Source organism: Symphodus melops, assembly GCF_947650265.1.
Source record: "Symphodus melops genome assembly, chromosome: 7".
Classification (NCBI taxonomy): domain Eukaryota; kingdom Metazoa; phylum Chordata; class Actinopteri; order Labriformes; family Labridae; genus Symphodus; species Symphodus melops.
Genome location: NC_136697.1, coordinates 24,799,421 through 24,819,429, shown reverse-complemented (window position 1 = coordinate 24,819,429; position 20,009 = coordinate 24,799,421). Strand labels below are relative to the sequence as shown.

Sequence of the window (20,009 nt, the reverse complement as noted above, 5' to 3'; positions counted from 1 at the left end):
ATCGTGCCAGTTCTAATACAATACTGGTAAAGCTAGTCAAGCCGAACCATATATCCTCATACGTGTGTGATGCAGTTACCACATTCCGCTTTATTCTAGATTGGGTTTTACTTCCGGTCTGCCTTCATGTATTCCTTGGTTGATGTTATCTTAGCTTACATCTTGTTTTTAAGCAATAGCAACTGTGGGGAAAACAGTTTACTTTTTTTTTTCTTCCAAAGACATGCCAAACTCTTGTGATTGGGAAACAAACAAACAAGCAAGCTAACGTGTCCTTGAACGCCCATTTAGAGGGAGGGGAAAATAGAAAAACCTTACAAGGGAGCACATTACAGAGCTTCATGCATACATCAAAGTCTACAGCTAAAAGTTGAGGAGCTATATGCTGTGTAGTAAGTTGAGTCCAAATTGGCAAGTATTAGAAATACATTTTGTAGTATATTATGACACAAGATCACTGGCTGCATCTGCTGTGTGGGCGCAATGGTGATGACCTGCCTTATGGTGCAAATATGTTGGACTTCATGCCAAATGCAGCATTGAACAAGCAGTCTCTCTGGATTCAAGCATTAGAAAGAAAAAAAAAACTGAAATAAAAACACTTCTTCTTTGAGGATCAATTACTGAATGATTAAACAGTTTATCACAGGATTTATTTGAAGAACAGAGCTGTGGATTGGATCCGTGCTCTGAATCCCAAAAGCTAATTCTCGGCCTCCTTTTCATTAGAAATCCTGAGGGCCAACATTGGTCCCTCATTATCACATTCTGTTATAAATACCTTATGTTATGTAGAGAAGCTTTCATTTGGGTTGTTGACAGCTGTGATTGATGGCCTGTTGTTCTACATACAACTACTATAAGTGTGTGTGTGTGTGTGTGTTGTGAAAGGGGTGGGGGTTGTTGTCAGCAGGTGCAGGTATACACACACACACACAGAAACCCCCTGTGTGTGAGTATTTGGGGGTGAAGTTAGGGGGGGGGGATTGGATGGCTCAGGTTACCCTGCCAGGAGGGAGCAAGAAGAGTGGGAACATGGATGTTTGGCGTGAGGGGGGTGCCAGGCCCAAAAAAAGCCACCAATGTCTTCAGCATGTGGGGGGCGGGAGGTCTCAGCTGTGGCGAGGGCCCCCGAGCGCTGTCCTTCACATTGTAACCTGCCAACGTCTGGACGTCAAGCATGGGGAAAGGGGTGAGTCTCATAAATTATTTTTAAAAGACAAAAACACATTTTTCCAAGCCCTTTTTTTTCCTGACATGATTAGATAGATTAATATGATTGTGACGTTTTGTATTTCTGCTGGAGTTTATGTACAGTAAGAGCATATGGCTTGGACATGCATCATGGCAAAACACTGTGTGCGTGGCTTGATTTCTCTAAGCAACACAATGCTCCTTGTTTTTTTTGTTTTTTTTTAAGACGGAAACATCTCAGGATGATGGCTTTTCCCCTCAATAAGTTTTGTTCCTGGCTTGCTGTTTACTTGCCTAATTACGTAATTTAGTTTTTATTCTCTCCATCAGGCCCATTCCATTTAGCTTTATGGGAGGACAGGCTGGTAATCTTCCTCACACACAGTGGGAAAGAAATTGCTATGCCAGACACATTTCAGGCACTCCACCGGCTCTGTGCTCCCTCTTTGGCTTTTTTTGATTACTTTTTTCACTGTGTCACTCGCTCACGCTCTCCTCTCTTTCTCTCAATGTATCCCTCCCTCACTGACATGCACACGTGCTGCTAAGAGGAGACTGACAGCAGCAGATGATTTCCATGATGCACCATTCTTCCAACTGCTCATGACACGCACACTCTCGCTCGCACAAATGAGGAACTTGCTTCTATGGGGGGGAAATATTTTCTCCTCCATATTCAGTGAAAGGTTTGCCAATAGTGGCAGGAGATTGAAATGAGCCAGTGTACACATTGTGCTCACACTGATGTTGTAATACATGGCTATGAATGTAAATGTCAGCTCGCAATGAGGCTACAAGCATTTGACTTCTTCTCTCAGACTTCCTGTGGAGGGTTTGGGATGATAGCCTCTGGGCCTGCTGTGGAGAAAATCATACATGTCATACATTATTTGTACTTTTGAAAACAGATTTGCAAAAGTCGATAAGACGTAAAAGTCGTAAAAGTAAACAAAGAACCGGCTTAAATTTACCCACAGTAAAAAGTTAAAAGTAGTCCCCTGAAGGACACTTTCTATCAGCACCACTTCCCGTCCCCCCCCCGTCCCCCCCTCGCTCATGATCTGACAGAGTACAGCCGTTTGTAGGGCTCATCTTCATTCAGATATGCAGCCCAAAGTTGATTTGCTTCTTGTTTTACTTCGACGGTTTTAGACCAAACAAAGTTCTTGTTTTTTTGTTTGTTTAAAAAGTCTGTTGGTTTTCTCCTTGAATTTAACTCCAGCCATTGTGACACTACATACAACGTCCATGAGTGGTCCGGGCCGTCGCTCTTAACTGGCGTGGTGGCAGGGTTAAGAGTTGGAGAGGGAAAGGCCGCACACCAAACAAAACAAAAAACAAAACAAACCAGCCTGTAAGAAATGTGTTTGTTCCTCTGAGGGAAACAGAAACAAGCTAAAGGTCCTGTCATGAAGTTCACAAGGACCTTTGAGTAAGTTCTAAAGGAACCTCTTTGGATATGCAGACTCACAGGCGGTGAATCATTTTGGTGCGTGAAGTTCACGTAAAATCATCGACTCTTGAACTTTTTTGGGACGTTTGGGAAAAATAAGTCAGCACGAGACAGATCACTATAAAAAAGAAGACGGCGCACGATAAGGTCACATCTAGCCTCGTTAACAACTTGGAATAATAATCATTTAAAAGAACAATAAAGCCAAAATAATGAACTCTGAGCAAAGTGGCTCCTGCTGCTCCGTCGTGATCGTCAGTGTTGGTTGGATGACTTTCTCGGTTTCCCTCTCATCTGTACAGTCTGGATTCCTCTTTGATGGCGTTTTCTCCATGTTGTGGCTCACTTGCTTAAGATGCACTGATTGATACACCAAGGGATTTACATTTGTCCCATCCCATGAATCCTCTTTGAATGTATATTATATCAATAGGCCTGTTTTTGGTTATATAAGGACCTAAAAGCAACAATATGTTTAAATAAAAGGGATTAAAGTAAGAATTTGTCAGAACAAAATACTGAAGTAAAGAGGAGCCAACATCTTATACCTCTTTGAACTGGCTCCTTAAAACTGTTTGAAAGTAGCACACTCATTTGTATTTGTAATTTATAAAGAGGCCTCATTCTTTATTCAAGTGTTTACATCATTGTATAAACACTCCTCATCTCACCTTTCATTTGACCCTGTCGCTCTCTTCCAGAGTGGTGCTGAAAATGGAGGGAAGAAGAAGAAGAAGGAGAGGGACTTGGATGAGCTGAAGAAGGAAGTGTCCTTGGTAAGAAAAACAAGCTGTCAGATCGCCAACCCACACTCGCTCTGCGCCGTGATTGATTCCATCGCCGCTGCTCCCAAATGATCACCAAGTAGCGTAACGCCGAAGACACCAGCGCATTTAACAAGGCTATACGTGAAAACAGCGGCCCGTAAACAAAAGTGGCAATCCAACCTGCTTAGTGTAGCCTGTTGGAGACGAGCACTAAGCATGCCTGTCCTCTCCCATCTTCTCCACCTCCCTCTGGCTGCTCCTCTTTGTGCTCAGAGAGATACTGAATAATTTGTGGGCCACCAGCAGCGTAGTGCACACTTTTTGTCTCGTGTATTGCTGTAGCTCTTTGAGGTGCTGTCAAGACTCAGCCAAGCGACGGCCCGGGAAAACTGGGCTAAGTTTGGATGCATGCAGAATCTGTGATAAAGCCCCGCCTGTCACTTATCAAGTTGGCCTGTGACTGATTAAAGGAAAGAAATTCCCTTGATACTGTCGACACTACAGTGCTAGTTTTGTTATCAAGTGTTTGTATTTAAAGTCTCACCATCCGCCTCGTCTACTTCAGTAAATTAGATCCTAAAGTTTATTCATCAGCCGGCTGTTCAGACCCATGTTGTCAGTTTGGCTGCTCGGTCGATGGGGGAACATGCCATAGTGTGACACTGTAGGTCCCCGTGTAGTGTCATTGAAGTGTTGATGTGCAAAGAGAGCTAAATCATGGCTTCATGTGGAGCTTTTATTTTGGTGGAGGGGTCAAGGTAACACAGGACTTGGAGATTATTACAAAAAGTGGGCGTAATTACAAATTGAAGTGAACATGCATTACGTTTTGTCGAGTTATATTTGAAAGTATTCCATCCCAGATAGCAGTCGTTATGACGTTGAACCACATCTCTGTCTCCCTCTGTTTCTCTGGACTCTCTCCCTCTGGACATGTGGTATCCACAAGTATCTTAATGCGTTGACAACAGTTTGCTGAACTTTCCTTCATCACTACTTGGAGATGCAGTCCAAGTGGGATCCACTTTGTTGACCTCTTTGACCCATAACGAGCACTGAACAAAGCCTCTGAGTCTCAAAACATGACAATGTGTATTTTTCCTAAAGATGGAGGTTTGCAGCGCAGCAGATTTCCACCCTCTCTCTCTATTTTACCATCGCCCGGGTCAATTATTAAACCCGGCTTTACAGCTGCAGCCTTACTGCTTCAACTCACATACTGAAGTGTTTAATGTAAAGCTGTAAAAATTATGTAGTTTCCCATTCATGGTACTCGAGAGAAAAATCCCCTTTTAAATACATTTACTGGACAATTAAAATGACTGTGTTACTATTTCTGATGCACCGACATTAAAAGGAAACTTTGAATCCCTGCAGGATGATCACAAACTGGCTGCGGATGATCTGGGAAAACGCTACGGGATGGACCTCTCGGGGGTAACAACACACAAACACTCATTAGCGCCTGCACACAAACTCACAACAACAAAAAGCTGCAGTGATATCTTATATAGAGATGTAATCTCTGTTAGTAGAAAGCAACATCCAAAGCGAGGCCGGCATTACTATGGCGGCGTTAGATCCACTGCAGCATCCCCAGCTCACCTTGAGCTGCATTCATCTTTAATCCTTCAACCACACAAACATACAGTACAGCCTTTGATGCCACAACTTCTACAATCCAGTAAACAGACTGATTCAAAAACACCATAAAAGTCTTTAAGCTGTCGGCACATTTGCTGCTTACCTGAAGTTTGGACGTCGCAGCTGCAGTGAAACTGATTTGATCTTTTTAAGATTAGTTTTTGAAAAAAAAGAAGCAGCAGCTTGGGTGCTCCAGAAAATATTACAAGCTGTAAAAATGCCACAGGAAGTTCGAAGCATCATCAATTTATGTGTTTTTCTTGTATAATTGTTGTACAATATTCCAGGTGTCCAAGTATTTTCTTTAAATTAGACCTTGAGACTTTCAGGCTTTAAATCAGCATAAAATGTTCTATAATTTTACATCCAACAGTTTTTACGGCATCAACTCTCAGATGAGGACAGCCGCTCAGAGTTTATTAAACTTGCAGTGTTAAATAGGCCAGGCAGGGATTCTTCATTTTCTGCAAACGGTCGCAGTAAAAATGGCTTCTTAAGCCCTGATGGAAATGGGACTGTTGTACTAATTTTTTCAGCACATGCATAAAAAAGAAACATTCTTACCTCAGGGACTGACCAACGCCAGAGCTGTGGAGATTCTGGCCCGGGACGGTCCAAACGCCCTGACACCTCCCCCGACCACCCCCGAGTGGGTCAAGTTCTGCCGTCAGCTGTTCGGCGGCTTCTCCATTCTGCTCTGGATCGGTGCCATCCTCTGTTTCCTGGCGTACAGCATCCAGGTGGCCACAGAGGACGAGGCGCCCAATGACAACGTGAGAAACTGCTTGTAAAACACAAATGTGTGTGTACGAGCGCACACACCGCACATATTAATCACACGACGGGCTACATGCAGGAATGCAAAGGAAAACCAGCGTTACAGCTGATGTAAATAAAAGGAAGACATGAAGCAGCACAGAGATACAAACACTAACACCTGCACGCACCCACATATGGTTATCTGCACTGTCAAGATGGAGGTTTACATAAATAGATCTATACATCGCTGGAGAAGATTAACAACTTTATTTAAATTGCAAAACAAGGTTACAAAATGCTTGACACAGTGCATAGAATCAAACCAAAGTAAAAACATAGGAAGATTTAAAGTGCATCACAAACGACACAAGACAAAGTTATGAATAAGAATAGTTTTAACGAATCAAAAGCATGAATTACGAACAACATTATTAAAAAAAAAAGGCCTGTCTGAAAAATATCATTAATGCAAAGATTTAAAAGCAGGAAATGAGTTTGTCAGCCTAATGTCGTCGGGCAGGGAGTTCAAGAGCTTACAGGCATTGATGGCAAACGCTTGGTCGCCCTTGGTTACCGGCCTTGACCCTATGAACAGCTAATAAAGGTAATCTGGAGGATCTTCGATCACGGATAGCAGCATAAGGAGACACTACCTGGGTAATGAAAGGGGAGGCAGACTGTATGAAACAAACAGCTAATGAAGGGAGGAAAGGACCCGGGTGATGACTGAATATGCACATGTACACTTGATTATATATATATATAATATATTATATTACTATGCCAACATTTTGAGCCTGGGGCGTTGATATACATCACACATGAAGAAGAAACACAAAGTGTCCTGGAATGACCCGATGAATTCACACAGCCTGTCGGCCCCATGGAAACTTTCTGGGATGTTAGGTGGGCAAAGGGGAAGTCCCGAAAACACAACTAAAGGAATGCTGAATTCTCATTGGTTATCATTTGTAAACGCGTATACACAACAAACAGGCTGGTAACAACAAAGGAGAGCACCATCGCTGAAATCAAACATTTTATTTTAGAACACATTTTCATGCCTACGATACATCTGTGATTTAATCCAGATTTAAACCTAATCTCTCTGCTCTGTGTTTATCCTTCAGTATGACCTTAAACTTATCTAAATCTCCTTTTTTAAGAGCCGTTGCCAAAACGGCATAACGACAAGGTCACGTGGACGAACGACTTAAAACTCATTCAAACACATTAAGAGTTTGGTCCTCTTATTATGAAGAATGAGCTGCTCAAACTGACTCAGAGCCCCCCCCCCCCCCCCCCCCCCCCCCCCAATCAGCGTGACGTCAAAACAACCTGCTGACTCTGGCATCGTTCCTGGCTTTAGCACGGAGAACTACTGAGACCAACCGCTGATCGAATGGAGCCAGGCAGCCATCCACACTGAATTTTATTACTCCGAGTCGTTATGCAATCATCATTCAGCGCTCACAGGAACCCCAGACAGCTTTAAAGCCTTGCATAATTTACAGTTACTGTACATACAGTAGATAGACACATGCACACACGTGATAACTTTAATCTCCCCACTATTTAATCTCTACTTTCAGTACTGAGTATGTACAGCTGGATGCTCCGATGAGCCACTTCAAAGCCCCGACTGCCTCTCGCTTCGCCTCTTTGAGCCTTTGAATAATGTACATGCAGCTTTTTAAGATGAAAATCCACCTTAACAGAACTTTACACGTTGCTGTTGTCGGATTAAAAAGGTAATTTTCATCGTTCAGACAGAGGTTCTGAGCTGTGAGGTCGCATTGTCTCCTGCAGTTTTGGTTCAGGCTTCTAAATATGATGCTGCGCTCATGCACTCCACCGCTGAGCTTTAAAATTCATGTTTCAAACTGGAAATTAAACATTTTGTAAGTTTAGTAGATTGAAATGTGTTCTTTCCCAACAGAGTTGCTGCTCGCACATTTCTCTACAGCTCGAGAACAAATCTCTTCCCTAACCAGAGGAGCCAAAACTGCTGAGCTTAAATCTGGGAGAGAAAAAGAAAAATCATGTATAGACAAAACCAGGAGCTGCAAAGTCAACTCTGAATCGGAGGCAAATGTTTCCAAACACTGACAAGTGACTTTCTGAGGATACAATATCTTTCCTGGTTCAGAAGACGATGCAATGCAACTCTCAGGCATCCGAGCGTAAAAGAGCAACAAAAAAAACAACAACATTGTGTTGTTGCTGTCAAATGAAAGCAGCAGCTTCCAAAAACTTTTCAGGCTTTAGGAATTTAGTTTTACTGGAGAACAGGACACACAGTACACCAGCTGGCAGATGCTTTCATCCAAAGTGTCTGGCTGTCTTGTTTGCATCAGAGAGAGCTCGGCACATCTTTAACGTGTGAAAATATTCAGAAATAAGATACGTCAGAATAAAAGTGCTGTGCGTCTGTTAAGTCTGGCACCGGTTCAGAGAGTGTCTCTTGGTGGCCTGACAGATCAGAGTGTGAGTTCTGGGTTTTTCTGGGTTCGGGAGACAGATGTTGACTTTGAGCGGACCATCCAATATGACAGGAATAGTACACAAGAATTCAGCTGTCCTTTTTAATCTTCCACCAAGACTGAGAGCTTCTTCAGGTCTTAATAATAATAATAATAATAATAATACATTTAATTTGTAAGCGCTTTTACGAGGGCTTAAAGACACTTTACATGTAAAAAAGAAATCACAGTAAACAGTTAAAAACAGTAGAAGAACATTAAAAGACAGAGAAACAGAAAGAGAAGAGGGGAAAGAAGAAGTTAAGTATTAAAAGCTAGTTTATAGAGGTGGGTTTTGAGCATGGTCTTGAAAGTTGGGAGGTGTGTGCAGGAACGGATGGGTTTGGGGAGTGAGTTCCAGAGGGAGGGGGCAGCGATGGAGAAGGCTCTGTCTCCCCAGGTTCGGTGCTTGGTCCGTGTAGGTGGGGAGAGGGTGTTTCCTTTAGATGAGCGGAGGTCACGGGAGGGGGTGTGGTGGTGAAGCAGGTCAGTGAGGTAAGGTGGGGCCAGGTTATTTAGTGCTTTGTCTTAACCCTTCTCTTGCCCTCCCGATGTAAAATGTTCATGTTTTAAAACTATGAAGCAATCAGTGAATCCCTTTTCACTTCACTGAACGTGATCCAAACTACACTCATAATGACACCGACTCCCCTCCTGTGGTGTTTTTTTTCTTCTTCTTCTTCAGTTGTACCTGGGTGTGGTGCTGTCAGCTGTGGTCATCATCACCGGTTGTTTCTCCTACTTCCAAGAGGCCAAGAGCTCCCGAATCATGGACTCCTTCAAGAAAATGGTGCCACAGGTGAGTTGATGCATTCTGTGTTTGGTGTAGTCTCGGAGCTTTGCGAATCAATAAGCCGTCCCTCAAGTAGGGCTTACACTCCCACTTGAGTGGAAACCTAATAAGCTTGCACAAAGAAAGAATAAATGTTTGAGCCAACTTTGGATTGTGAGTGTGTTTGCATAAAAACTCCTCTCGTGTTATCCACCTCCAGCGCTTCGATTGCCTAATTCTTTAATCTATTTAGGCTGTTTTCACTCCTTGCTTGTCTCCTTTATCCATACCTGTCTCCTTTTCCCTTTTCCCCCCCTCTCTCTATCTCCTCCTTTCCCATACCTCTACACCCACTGGCTCCCACTTTCTTTTTCTTTTTTATCTCTTCTCCCCCTTCCTCCGACTAAATCCGCTCTCTGTTTCCAAACTGTCTTTCTCCCTCTCTGTTCCCCGCTCTCCCTCTCTCTCTCTCTCTCCCTCTCTCTCTCTCTCCCTCGTCGCCTCTCCCATCCCTTTTTCTGCATGCCAGCAAGCGCTGGTGATCCGGGAGGGGGAGAAGATGCAGATCAATGCTGAGCTTGTGGTGCAGGGAGATCTGGTGGAGATCAAAGGGGGAGACCGCATCCCAGCTGACCTTCGAGTGATCTCCTCTAGCGGATGCAAGGTAGGGGAGGGGGGGGGGGGGGGGCGCTGAGCTCGCCCTGGGGAGCCTGGAGGTGTCAGGAGGACTACAGCTGCTGAATTTACTATTTCCTTTTTTTTTTTTTACACTTTCTATCCATACTTTGAAATAAATAATTTCACAGATTTTAAATTAAAGTAGAGGCATGCTGAAATGTGTTCAGTTGCACAACAGCAAAGTATCACTGAAGCAGTTTGGATTCTGACAATTCACCCTTACAAGAAGTGTGAACTTCATGGCAACATTTCACCCCGAACCACGACTTGTCAACCTGCTAGTGTCACTACAGGAAAGGTCAGCAGACAATATATATCCTCTGGGACATATGACTTCTATGCAAATATGAAAATGACCCTCTGTAGATTTGAGTTCTTCTAATTGGATAAATGTTTAAAGGAGTTGTTTGCACATCCAACCGTCTCAGGAAGCAGGTTTGAAGGAGGTATAGAGGTAGCCTTTAAAAGAGAATCTCCTGCATGCTCATTATCCCCATCTATTATGAAACACACACACACCTGTTCGGTCCCTGTGGACTGAGAGCACACTTGACGAAGGTTCGGAGAGACTGAGACGTCTTGTATAAATGGTCTCGCTGAGCACGAGCAATGTGCAGGATTCTCCCTTTTCAAGGCTACACACTGAGTTAGTAAAAACTCTGACCCACAGTCTTTTCTTGCTGAAAGTCGAATGATTCAAGTTACAAGGATTATTACAGTAGGAACCAGGAATAACAAGGCTGAAAGGTAATTAAGTTAATAGTTGGTACAATGTCTCACTCGGAACAACAACCTTAAATCTGCCATTCGCACGACTGTAACGATCTTCAGAACTGACTTCCTCTAATCCTTCATTTCTGCACGACATGTCAAAAGAGGGTCAGGTAGATTTTGGAATATTTCACCGGATTAGGAAAACAACTTTGGTACCTGCTACTTCCTGAGAATTATTTTTCAGGGAAGCATGAATGAGGTTAGTACATCTGTTAAGAAATCAAAGACATCCCCAAACCACCATGAATGTAAAACGTTTTTTTTTCACATCTTTTGTGGTGCTTGACAGGACGTGCTAAATAACCTGTGAGACTCCAACATTAGAAGAATCCTATGAGGATCATGGATGCTGATATTTGATGGCAATCTTTCCAATAGTCTCCATTTAAACTGACAAATGATTCTGCAGGAAAATGCAGAAGCTGAAGGCACGGGGGCAGCATCAGAAGTGATTAGATTTTTTTTTCAAGCTGTCCATTGTGTTTCAGTAGGCATTTGACTTTATTGAGGAAAACAGTCCATTTGGAGAGCAAAAAAAGGAGGAAATGGGATCCTCAAACCAATCAGCAGCCGATGATTTAGCCGAGATCTGATTTAGCTGGATACACCGTCTCTCAACACCAACTCCATTCTTGCTCATCAAATTGCTTGTTGGAACTGCAAACAATAGCAACACACAGACAAATTAAGTCTCTGCTGAAAGTCCTTTTATTGATAACAGCTGGATACAGCAGAAGCCCTGGAAAGTTGGTCATCACTTCCAGAGCTATGTATCGTCTTGAGACAATCAATAGGCGATAGGATGACATTGCTTTGGCCCGAAAACTACTTAACCTAGGCAGGAAAGAGCGCTAGAAAATCTACTCTGGGAACCACATGTCCTTGAACAATTCAAGTACTTTTGAAGATTAATGATAAAACCGCAAGAATAACTAAATGTTGGCAGCATTATTATCAGCACAAAATGTAAAGCAATCCATGCAGTATTAGTGATGATATTTCAGTCTGGGGCAGAGTGGTGAGATGTCAATATTTAAGGTCTGATGTCAATCTGTTATTTCGCTCTGTAAACTTTTGGTTGCTGCAGGCCAAACATCTCTGCAAAATGTCAGCATTTTAGCTCAAACAGAATGTTTTTTTTTTTTTTTGTCCAACTGGAATTTGAAGAAATGCAATAACACTGTGGTAAAGGTTTCTTCACCTGTGTGGGAAAGATAACAAGACTTGTAGACTGTTGACAGAACAAAAGTGTGACATCATGTCACTTGTTGCTGATAAGTGTTTTTTTTTTTTTTCATATCCGCTCCGTCAGTCTCATACCTTTGTCTGCGTTATCTCACACTGCTTCCCTTTACTTTCTCTCTGTCCTCGTAAAGGTGGACAACTCCTCTCTGACGGGAGAATCCGAGCCTCAGACCCGCTCCCCGGAGTTCACGCACGACAATCCTCTCGAGACCCGCAACATCTGCTTCTTTTCCACCAACTGTGTCGAGGGTCGGTAGGCCACATCTGGACAAAGATTGTCTCTTAATGTATTTTTTTTTTTTTCTCTCCACTCAGCCATCTGGAGATCCACGTATTTTGACATTACCACCCAGCCATGAGTGGATTTATGTTCAGGATTTATCTGAAAAGTATACTTTAATTCAGCAGTTTAAGGAGTGGTTTTAATGAATTTGGATGCATGAAGATTAGTTTGAGTGTTTCCATTTAACCTGCTGGGTTGGATTTTTTTTTTCTCCAGTTGCTATGGATAATCAGGAGAGCATTTTGTTGAGATTGTCTTATGAGAATAAACAACCTAATCAATTTGTAAGGTGTAAGATAGAGTGAGTGGGTTGGTGAGCACTTGTCTTGTCTCAGCCTGAAGGGGATCCTCCGCCAGAACAACCCGCTCACTTATTACCAGACTACTCACTAAAGGAATCAATATTTTGACACAAAATACTGGATTTGCAATTGATTTGAAAATGAGTCGTTTCTTCTAAAGAACAAAAGGTCTGATGGATTTTTACCGTTAGAGATGTGTCCATGGCAACAATCAACTTTGTAGCCTTTCTAAATAAGCGAACCGAGCTCATGACAAACTCAACATTTGTACTGATTGTAAAGTGAGACAAGGTGACTGGGACCAGATCTATCAGTGCTGTTCCTGCTTTTTCATGATCGGACCTGTTGACAATTTTTTTCCCCCCCATTCATTAGTCTTTAAAAACACCACTGTGTAATCCATACCTCCCACAGTGCAGGTCCTTATATTTCTCAGTCATAGGACTTCTTTCTGCAGATTGATGAGATCACAGTTAGTCCTACAGGATCTGCGATAAGAGCCGTCTCCATAGCAACCTCCCGCTGTTCTTTAGAAACAGCCTGGTTTTTCTTGACAATAGTCTGCTGTTGAAAGACAGCAGGCCGCTGCTTTGCATAATTGGCCGTTCAGAATTAAGTTTTTACACACAGCTGTGTTATAACGTAAGCTAAATTCTAAATATAGATGTAATAAAGATATAACATGAAACCAACGGTTAGTCTTAAATAACAACAAATCCACTTCAGACCAAAGCAAAGAGAATTTATTTCACCACACTGACGTTTATAGCACACCAGCTCATCATCAGACTACTATAAAAGTGACAATACATTACTGTTATTTACCCACCAATCACATTCTTTGTTGACCTGAGAAAACGACTGAGCAAGAAAGTCCATTGAGCTGCTGTTTCGTAGCTTTGAAATCTTTCACATTAATCTGATCAGCAATAACTAACTTTGCCGTCTTATCGTTTTCTGCTTTCTTCTCTCCCTCTGTACGTGTTGTGTCGGAGGATTTATTAAAAGCTCACACAGTAAACTCAACTTATTTCCCGAAACATAAATAGTTTGCACTTTACCCTATTTAAGATATGTTCCTTTGATGTCCTCTTCCATCCAACTACAAAGGAGGAAACGCAATTTGATTATCGTGCTTGTCCTTCTCACGGCATTAGAAATTACATTTAAAAAATTCAGCAGCCACGTTTTTTCTTCTTCAGACTCAAAGTACAGTTTATCGTCCTTTACTCTAAACGCTCCACAAATCTTGATTTAACTCACAGTAAGCGAGGTCTGTGGGTGACATTACTTGTAATTTAACTGATTTAGATTCCTTTCTCCCTCCCTCAGTCCTCCACTTAGCATCTGTTAAGTCCACCCAACCATCAATCAATCCCCAACACCTGTGATCCACCGCCATCCATCACCACTCCTCATCCACCCGATCAACCCTCCCTCCTGTTTACTAAATACAACACTGGGCTCCTGCAGTGTCTTACACCCTGTTCCCAGTCATTCGTCTCTTTATGTATTGCTGTGCGAGGCGGAAACATCTAAGAGTGACATCTTCTTGATGTACCACTCTGAACAAGTCGTGCTTTTACACATGCACAGTCTTAACTGTTTAAGTGACGCGTTTAACATCCTCCTCTTCTCAGGTACGGCCCGCGGCATTGTCATAGCAACCGGTGACCGAACCGTGATGGGTCGCATCGCCACGCTGGCGTCAGAGCTTGAAGTGCGCCGCACGCCCATCAACATCGAGATCGAACACTTCATCCACATCATCACGGGCGTGGCTGTCTTCCTGGGCGTCTCCTTTTTCATCCTGTCAATCATCTTGGGCTACACGTGGCTGGAAGCCGTCATCTTCCTCATCGGCATCATCGTTGCCAATGTGCCCGAGGGACTGCTGGCGACTGTGACTGTGAGTACTGTGCCAGGTTGCGTTTAGCAATGCTCGATGCATGAAGTCAAAACGTGCTGCTCTCCACAAACCAAAAACAGACTGAGGAGTGTGTGTTGTGAAGTGATTTTTAATCGTTAATCCCACTGCTTTTTTCATTTTTCCATAAAATCAACTGAGCCGTGGACATAAGACATCTGATGGACTCAGTGATGGGGGATACGCCATGCTTGTTTTTGTTCATATTTAGTTGCCGGTTGGCTTCCTTTAGCCGATTACAGTTTCATTAATAGATGTGTTTCACATTTTAAAGCTTGAAATGCATAATCTAGTAATTTAAAACTTGGTTAGATCATCAGGGATTTGGAAGCATCATCTGGCTGTAGTTAGGGCCTGTGTCTTAACGTTCTTTCCGCTGGCAACGCCCACGACCTCACTTTCTCACTTGCTCATACTGTTGCTAGGCTACGAAGGTTGGATTGCAGCACCTCTGCTTCTTTTCGTAGTGACCGTTAAGTCTGTTTTTATGCTCCGTATGCTTAACATTATTTTATTTAAGGAAAAAAAAAAACATGAAAACAACGTAAAAGAATCATTTGATTGGTCGGGGAGAGATGAGTGACATGGATGAGCTCGGCTGAAGCAGGGGGCATTGTTGAGCTTAGGATGCTGAACTGAATTAGTTAGATATTGAAAATCTGCGCTGACAGCTCCGTAAACAGAATGAGTGGTGGACGCAGGCTCTCTACTATCCAGGAGGGTCGAAGCAGCAGGAGCATTACGAGTCCACTCCCAACAGTGCACCTTTTATGCTCCTTTTAGCTCTGTTTTGGTCCCTACAAATCCGTGACAAAAGGGCCTCTGGATGTTTAACCCTCTTCCTCAGCTTGTCGATTAACTTTGTCTGATAAGTAATTGAATCAAAATTAATCAAATTTAATCGACAGTGTTTTTGCCGTTTCTTGCGGCGCAGGTTTCTTATAGCATATAAATTATCTTCTTTGCCTGAAGACAGAAACGTGAAATAAAAATAATGAGCTATAAGGGGCTCAGAGACTCCTGGGAACTTAGGGGAAATATCGACTTTGATCTTAGTTACGGAGCGGAGAATTCTATTTTCTCCCTATGAGCAGCTGTTCACTTATAACATATATACCGTCATTTCATCCTTTGGTAACAGAAAAAAATATCGATTAGTGCAGCTTTAATCAAGCCAGTTGTTGAGCCCCTGATGTTGTGCCTGCTGGCTCGCTGTCATGGCTTACTGGCACACCGAAATGGAACGAAGCCATTGTCAATGTTATTAGTTACACCTGTGCTTTTCCTAACTCTAATTTACCTTCAGTGAATGTTAGCTTTGGCGCTAATGATGCTGCGGTACACAGCTAAGCAGGTGATTTATTACTCACCGTAGAAGTGGAAGTGCGTCTAACTTTCTCTGCAACAATAAACAACGCGTTAGCCGAGAAGCATGCCAGTTGGCGTTTGAAATGCCATCAGTCGACATTTCACTGGTCCCAGGAAATAAATTAACTTCCACTGACTGGTTTCTCTAGTTGCTTTTGCTTTAAGCACACCAGGAGCAGCGTGTGGGAATGTTTGTTTGTACTGCGTCTGATGTCGTGTGAGTAATACAGTCAAAGCGGTAGAATGTGTGTTGATGTGTTTTTTTTTTACAACATATGGAATATGTCTATTCATCGTATTTTTATGTGTCTGTGCACCTGCTGTTAACCAGTCAACCAAAATACACTCATACATGCACACACACTAACTCACTCAAACGCTTAAGGCATCTGGACCACGCATGGTTTCTCATGCACAAACACTTGAACGCACCGGTGCGTACACATGCTCTCTCCCCTCGTTGACTAACAATCATCCATCCTTGCTTCTCCTCCTTCCTCCCCCCCTCCCCCCATCACCTCCCACCGTCCTCACAGGTGTGTCTGACTCTCACTGCCAAGCGAATGGCCAAGAAGAACTGCCTGGTAAAGAACCTGGAGGCCGTAGAGACTCTCGGCTCCACCTCCACCATCTGCTCCGACAAGACGGGCACGCTGACCCAGAACCGCATGACCGTGGCCCACATGTGGTTCGACAACCAGATCCACGAGGCCGACACCACAGAGGACCAGACTGGTGAGACATAAAGAGAGAGAGAGAGAGAGAGGGTGGGATGAAAAGAGAGAGAGGAAGGGACGGAAGCAAAGAGAGGAGGAGAGAGTGAGAGATAGAAAGAGAAGATAGAGAGAGTGTGGGAACGCAGAAGTGGGAGTGTGACCACCTGCTGAAATTCATCTGTCCAATGTTCGCGCCGCCAACCGACACTGCTGCCCGCGCTAGCGCTCGGATTGAATGAGCAGCAGTATGTGAGGGCAGAACAACCCTCAGACACAAACGTGTCTTTTCCCAGAGTTCCCCCGTCAGAACGCTGCTGCAGAACCAATCAGATCCATGTGTCACTCCAAACAGCGACGAATGGAGCCAAAATTCAAAGAAGCTGTTTGCAATAATAAAAAGGTTTGGAAGCTAAAGTAACAGGTGCTCTATGCATACCAATGAGTGTTGACTCAGACGATTGGGAAATCTTACAATGAATAGCCAACAGGGCTGAGAAAAAGCAGTAGAGCAGAAACAGTGAAGGTGGTTGAGGAAACACTGTGTATTCATTTTTCAGACGAACAGACCATATTGTTTTTTGCAGGTTTTTCAGCTTTCTGCTCTTTTGCTTTGTCAAGTTCAACAACTACAGCCACAGTTTCCGCTTCGGTATTCTGCTTGCACAATAACAGGGACAGTGACCGCTCAAGAGACTCGAGGAAGAAAAAAATCAAAAATGAATGCAGGCGACTGCAGAGGACTGAAGGGTCATTTTCAGTTCGATTTAGGTGGAGGAAGGAATGAAATTTTGATGCAGGAAGTTTCCAAACAGCTTCAATTTTTTCCAGACACTCTTGTAAAAAATGAATGTTGTTTTTCAAGACTGGAGCACTGACAAATCACTTTTGTCGAGGAAAAAATAGAGATCGCTCAACTTAACTGACCTGTGTTGTTTAGCTACAATATCCTGTGCTACTCCTTGAACCGAAAGTTCAGTCTGAAGCATAAATACTGCATGAGCCCTACTTTAAAAAAAAAAAAAAAAGTCTTACACAGCTCCCCCTTCTATTCTCCCAGGTTTGGGTTTTGACAAGAGCTCTGCTACTTGGACTGCTCTGTCTCGAGTGGCCGGTCTGTGCAACAGAGCTGATTTCAGGGCCGGACAGGAGGAGTTCCCCATCGTGATGGTATATTCCTACGCCACGCACACACACACACACACACACACACACACACACACACACACACACACACACACACACACACACTGGAGAGACACTGCAACTACCTTTACAAACCAATGCACTGCTGCTTCAGTCTCATGAATTATCTCTGCCCTCTTAGGCAGCGGGGTATAGCAGGTTTAGTTTTAATCCAAGGATGTTATGAGCAGGCCTTTTTACATTAGGATGATATAATGCATGCACATTATTCATAAGACATGATTCGGCCTCCACGGTTTGCCGGTAGGGTGAAGTTAACAGCGCCGGGACAGTGTCAGTCCAGCTGTCACTCAAGAATAAGCAGATGTGGAAGAAGAATTCAGGCCATAATGCAGCGCTAATTCCATGAAACGATACTCCTTTATTAATAGGAGAAACGTTATATTTGATTATGCTAAAACAGCTCAACACATTATCCTCCTGATTAGCGTTGTCTTTGCAGTCACAGTCCAGGAGAGCTAATTTCCCCACAACCCAAAAAAACAATTAAAACACATTCCTTTACACTGAGGTGACATATTCCTTCACAGCAGTGAGCTCAGCTCGAGTAGCATAGCTTTCGATGGTATCAAAATAAAAAATAAAAATCCCAATTATAATGATCAATGACATAATGCACCACTCGAGGCCAAACAATACAGTCACCTTCAACGGCCACATGCAAGCGAAGCAGGTAGTGACATCACTGATACTTCCACCAATCACATGACCCCTATGAGCACCCACTACCCAACTGTGTAGACCAATAGGCAGCAGGAGCAGAGATCTTCTTTTAGGGAACAACTCTTTATCCACTTAACAGAGCGTGTGCTGAAAGGTTTATTCTTAAAGTAATTACACTGAAAGCTCATTGCACACAATGTTAAACATTATAATATTAACTCTCATTGAAAATAAATACACATCCTAACTAGGAGCATTTGTGCGAGTAGTTAATTTTTCATGAACAATTTATGTGCATCATATATATCCTTGTTTGTGTAAACTCACAAGTAAACCTGCATACACTGCATACATGTACATTAAACACAACCAAATAATAAACCCCTAGTTTACCTCCCTGGTCAGTGACCATTAACCCCCACCATACCCCGTCTCACCTCAACAACAGAGGTTATCTTAACCCCTTGACGCCGCGCCAAATGCAGCCAAAATAGCGTCCGTATTCCTCCACTGCCGCTTGATGCACTTTCAATACAGACCTCGGAAATGTTTGCAAGCGTTAGTGTGTCATAGGACCAGTCGGAGACAGAACAACATCTGTTTGATGTGCTATTTTTATGTAATATCTATTTATGTGCTATTTTCAAATAAACATTCTCAACTTAATTTAGCATCTACTTGAAAGCAGAAACACCTGAAAAAAATGTTGTAATACTTGGAAACAAATTCAGGCGTGAAGGGGTTAAAGGCTCTCTTCAGACGTACCTCATTCATCCTTCAGCTCCCTCCTCCAACCATCAAAACATTTACCTTAATAAACACAATAAACTGCCCCTATCAGTGATCTTATAGCATTCAATGGTGGCTCAGAGAGCGAGTGGGACTCTTGTCTCTGTAATATCACACCTGAAAGTATGATGCAACATGGCCGAGCTCAGCAGGTCACGGTACTGTCTGCTGAGTGATGTACAATATCCTGGAGTACTGAAGGCTGTTAACAGGAAATCAAGGCTCATTAACAGAAGTAAGCCATCACATACAAATGAGCAGAGTCATTTATCAGTACAATTAAAACATGAAATACAAGGGTCACGCTTCGACAGACTGCTGATGACAACACGAGCTACACACAAGGGATCCAAGACAGTCAATATAGCAGTGAGCAATATAGTGACTGTAAGACACTAAGTTAAAACTTGATATACAGTTATTGTAGCATATAGCTCCTGACACAGAGGTAATGATTGACATTTCGGATAAAAAAATAATGAAACTTTTTTTGTTTTTTTTAAAGAGAGTGAAGTTTTTGATAGTGTGCCATTATGCTTTCATCGAGACGTAAATAACGTCTGGTATCTTTATTAAAGCTCCTGTGAGGAACTTTTGCTTTTTGTTAATTTTGTCGCCTCCCGGTGAAAAAAAGTCGTTTCTCTCATCCCTCTTTGTCTATCTTGTCCTATTAATGCGTACAGAGTGCGTCCTGACCCTGAAAATCTCCCCCTACTTTCATACCGCAGTCATACGTGTCACTTGATGTGAATGTTCGTCAAAGAAAAGTCTGTTTCTTCAGCATGCTGTTAATCGTCTTGTCTGACACCTACGTGGGGTAGGTGACATTAAAAATAACTTTATAGAAAAAAAATATCAATCTTCCCTTTTTATGGTCTCGTTTTATTTTATAGGTCATATAGTGGCGTCACGATTAATTTCAGACTGTTTCATAACCAGCTCGAATCTCC

The 20,009-nt window shown here is 42.8% G+C and overlaps 1 protein-coding gene across 1 annotated transcript in view; it reads left to right on the top strand.

The window, feature by feature from the left end:
* Window positions 1-1,008: 1,008 nt before the first annotated feature.
* Window positions 1,009-20,009, top strand: part of atp1a2a (ATPase Na+/K+ transporting subunit alpha 2a) — a 44,128-nt gene continuing 25,127 nt past the window's right edge. The window contains exons 1-10 of the mRNA XM_079347859.1: window positions 1,009-1,192; window positions 3,349-3,423; window positions 4,792-4,851; window positions 5,628-5,831; window positions 9,025-9,138; window positions 9,641-9,775; window positions 11,940-12,057; window positions 14,034-14,302; window positions 16,225-16,423; window positions 17,462-17,571. Coding sequence (XP_079203985.1) covers window positions 1,181-1,192; window positions 3,349-3,423; window positions 4,792-4,851; window positions 5,628-5,831; window positions 9,025-9,138; window positions 9,641-9,775; window positions 11,940-12,057; window positions 14,034-14,302; window positions 16,225-16,423; window positions 17,462-17,571 — 1,296 coding nt within the window. The 5' untranslated portion in view covers window positions 1,009-1,180. The remainder of the gene's footprint in view (window positions 1,193-3,348; window positions 3,424-4,791; window positions 4,852-5,627; window positions 5,832-9,024; window positions 9,139-9,640; window positions 9,776-11,939; window positions 12,058-14,033; window positions 14,303-16,224; window positions 16,424-17,461; window positions 17,572-20,009) is intronic.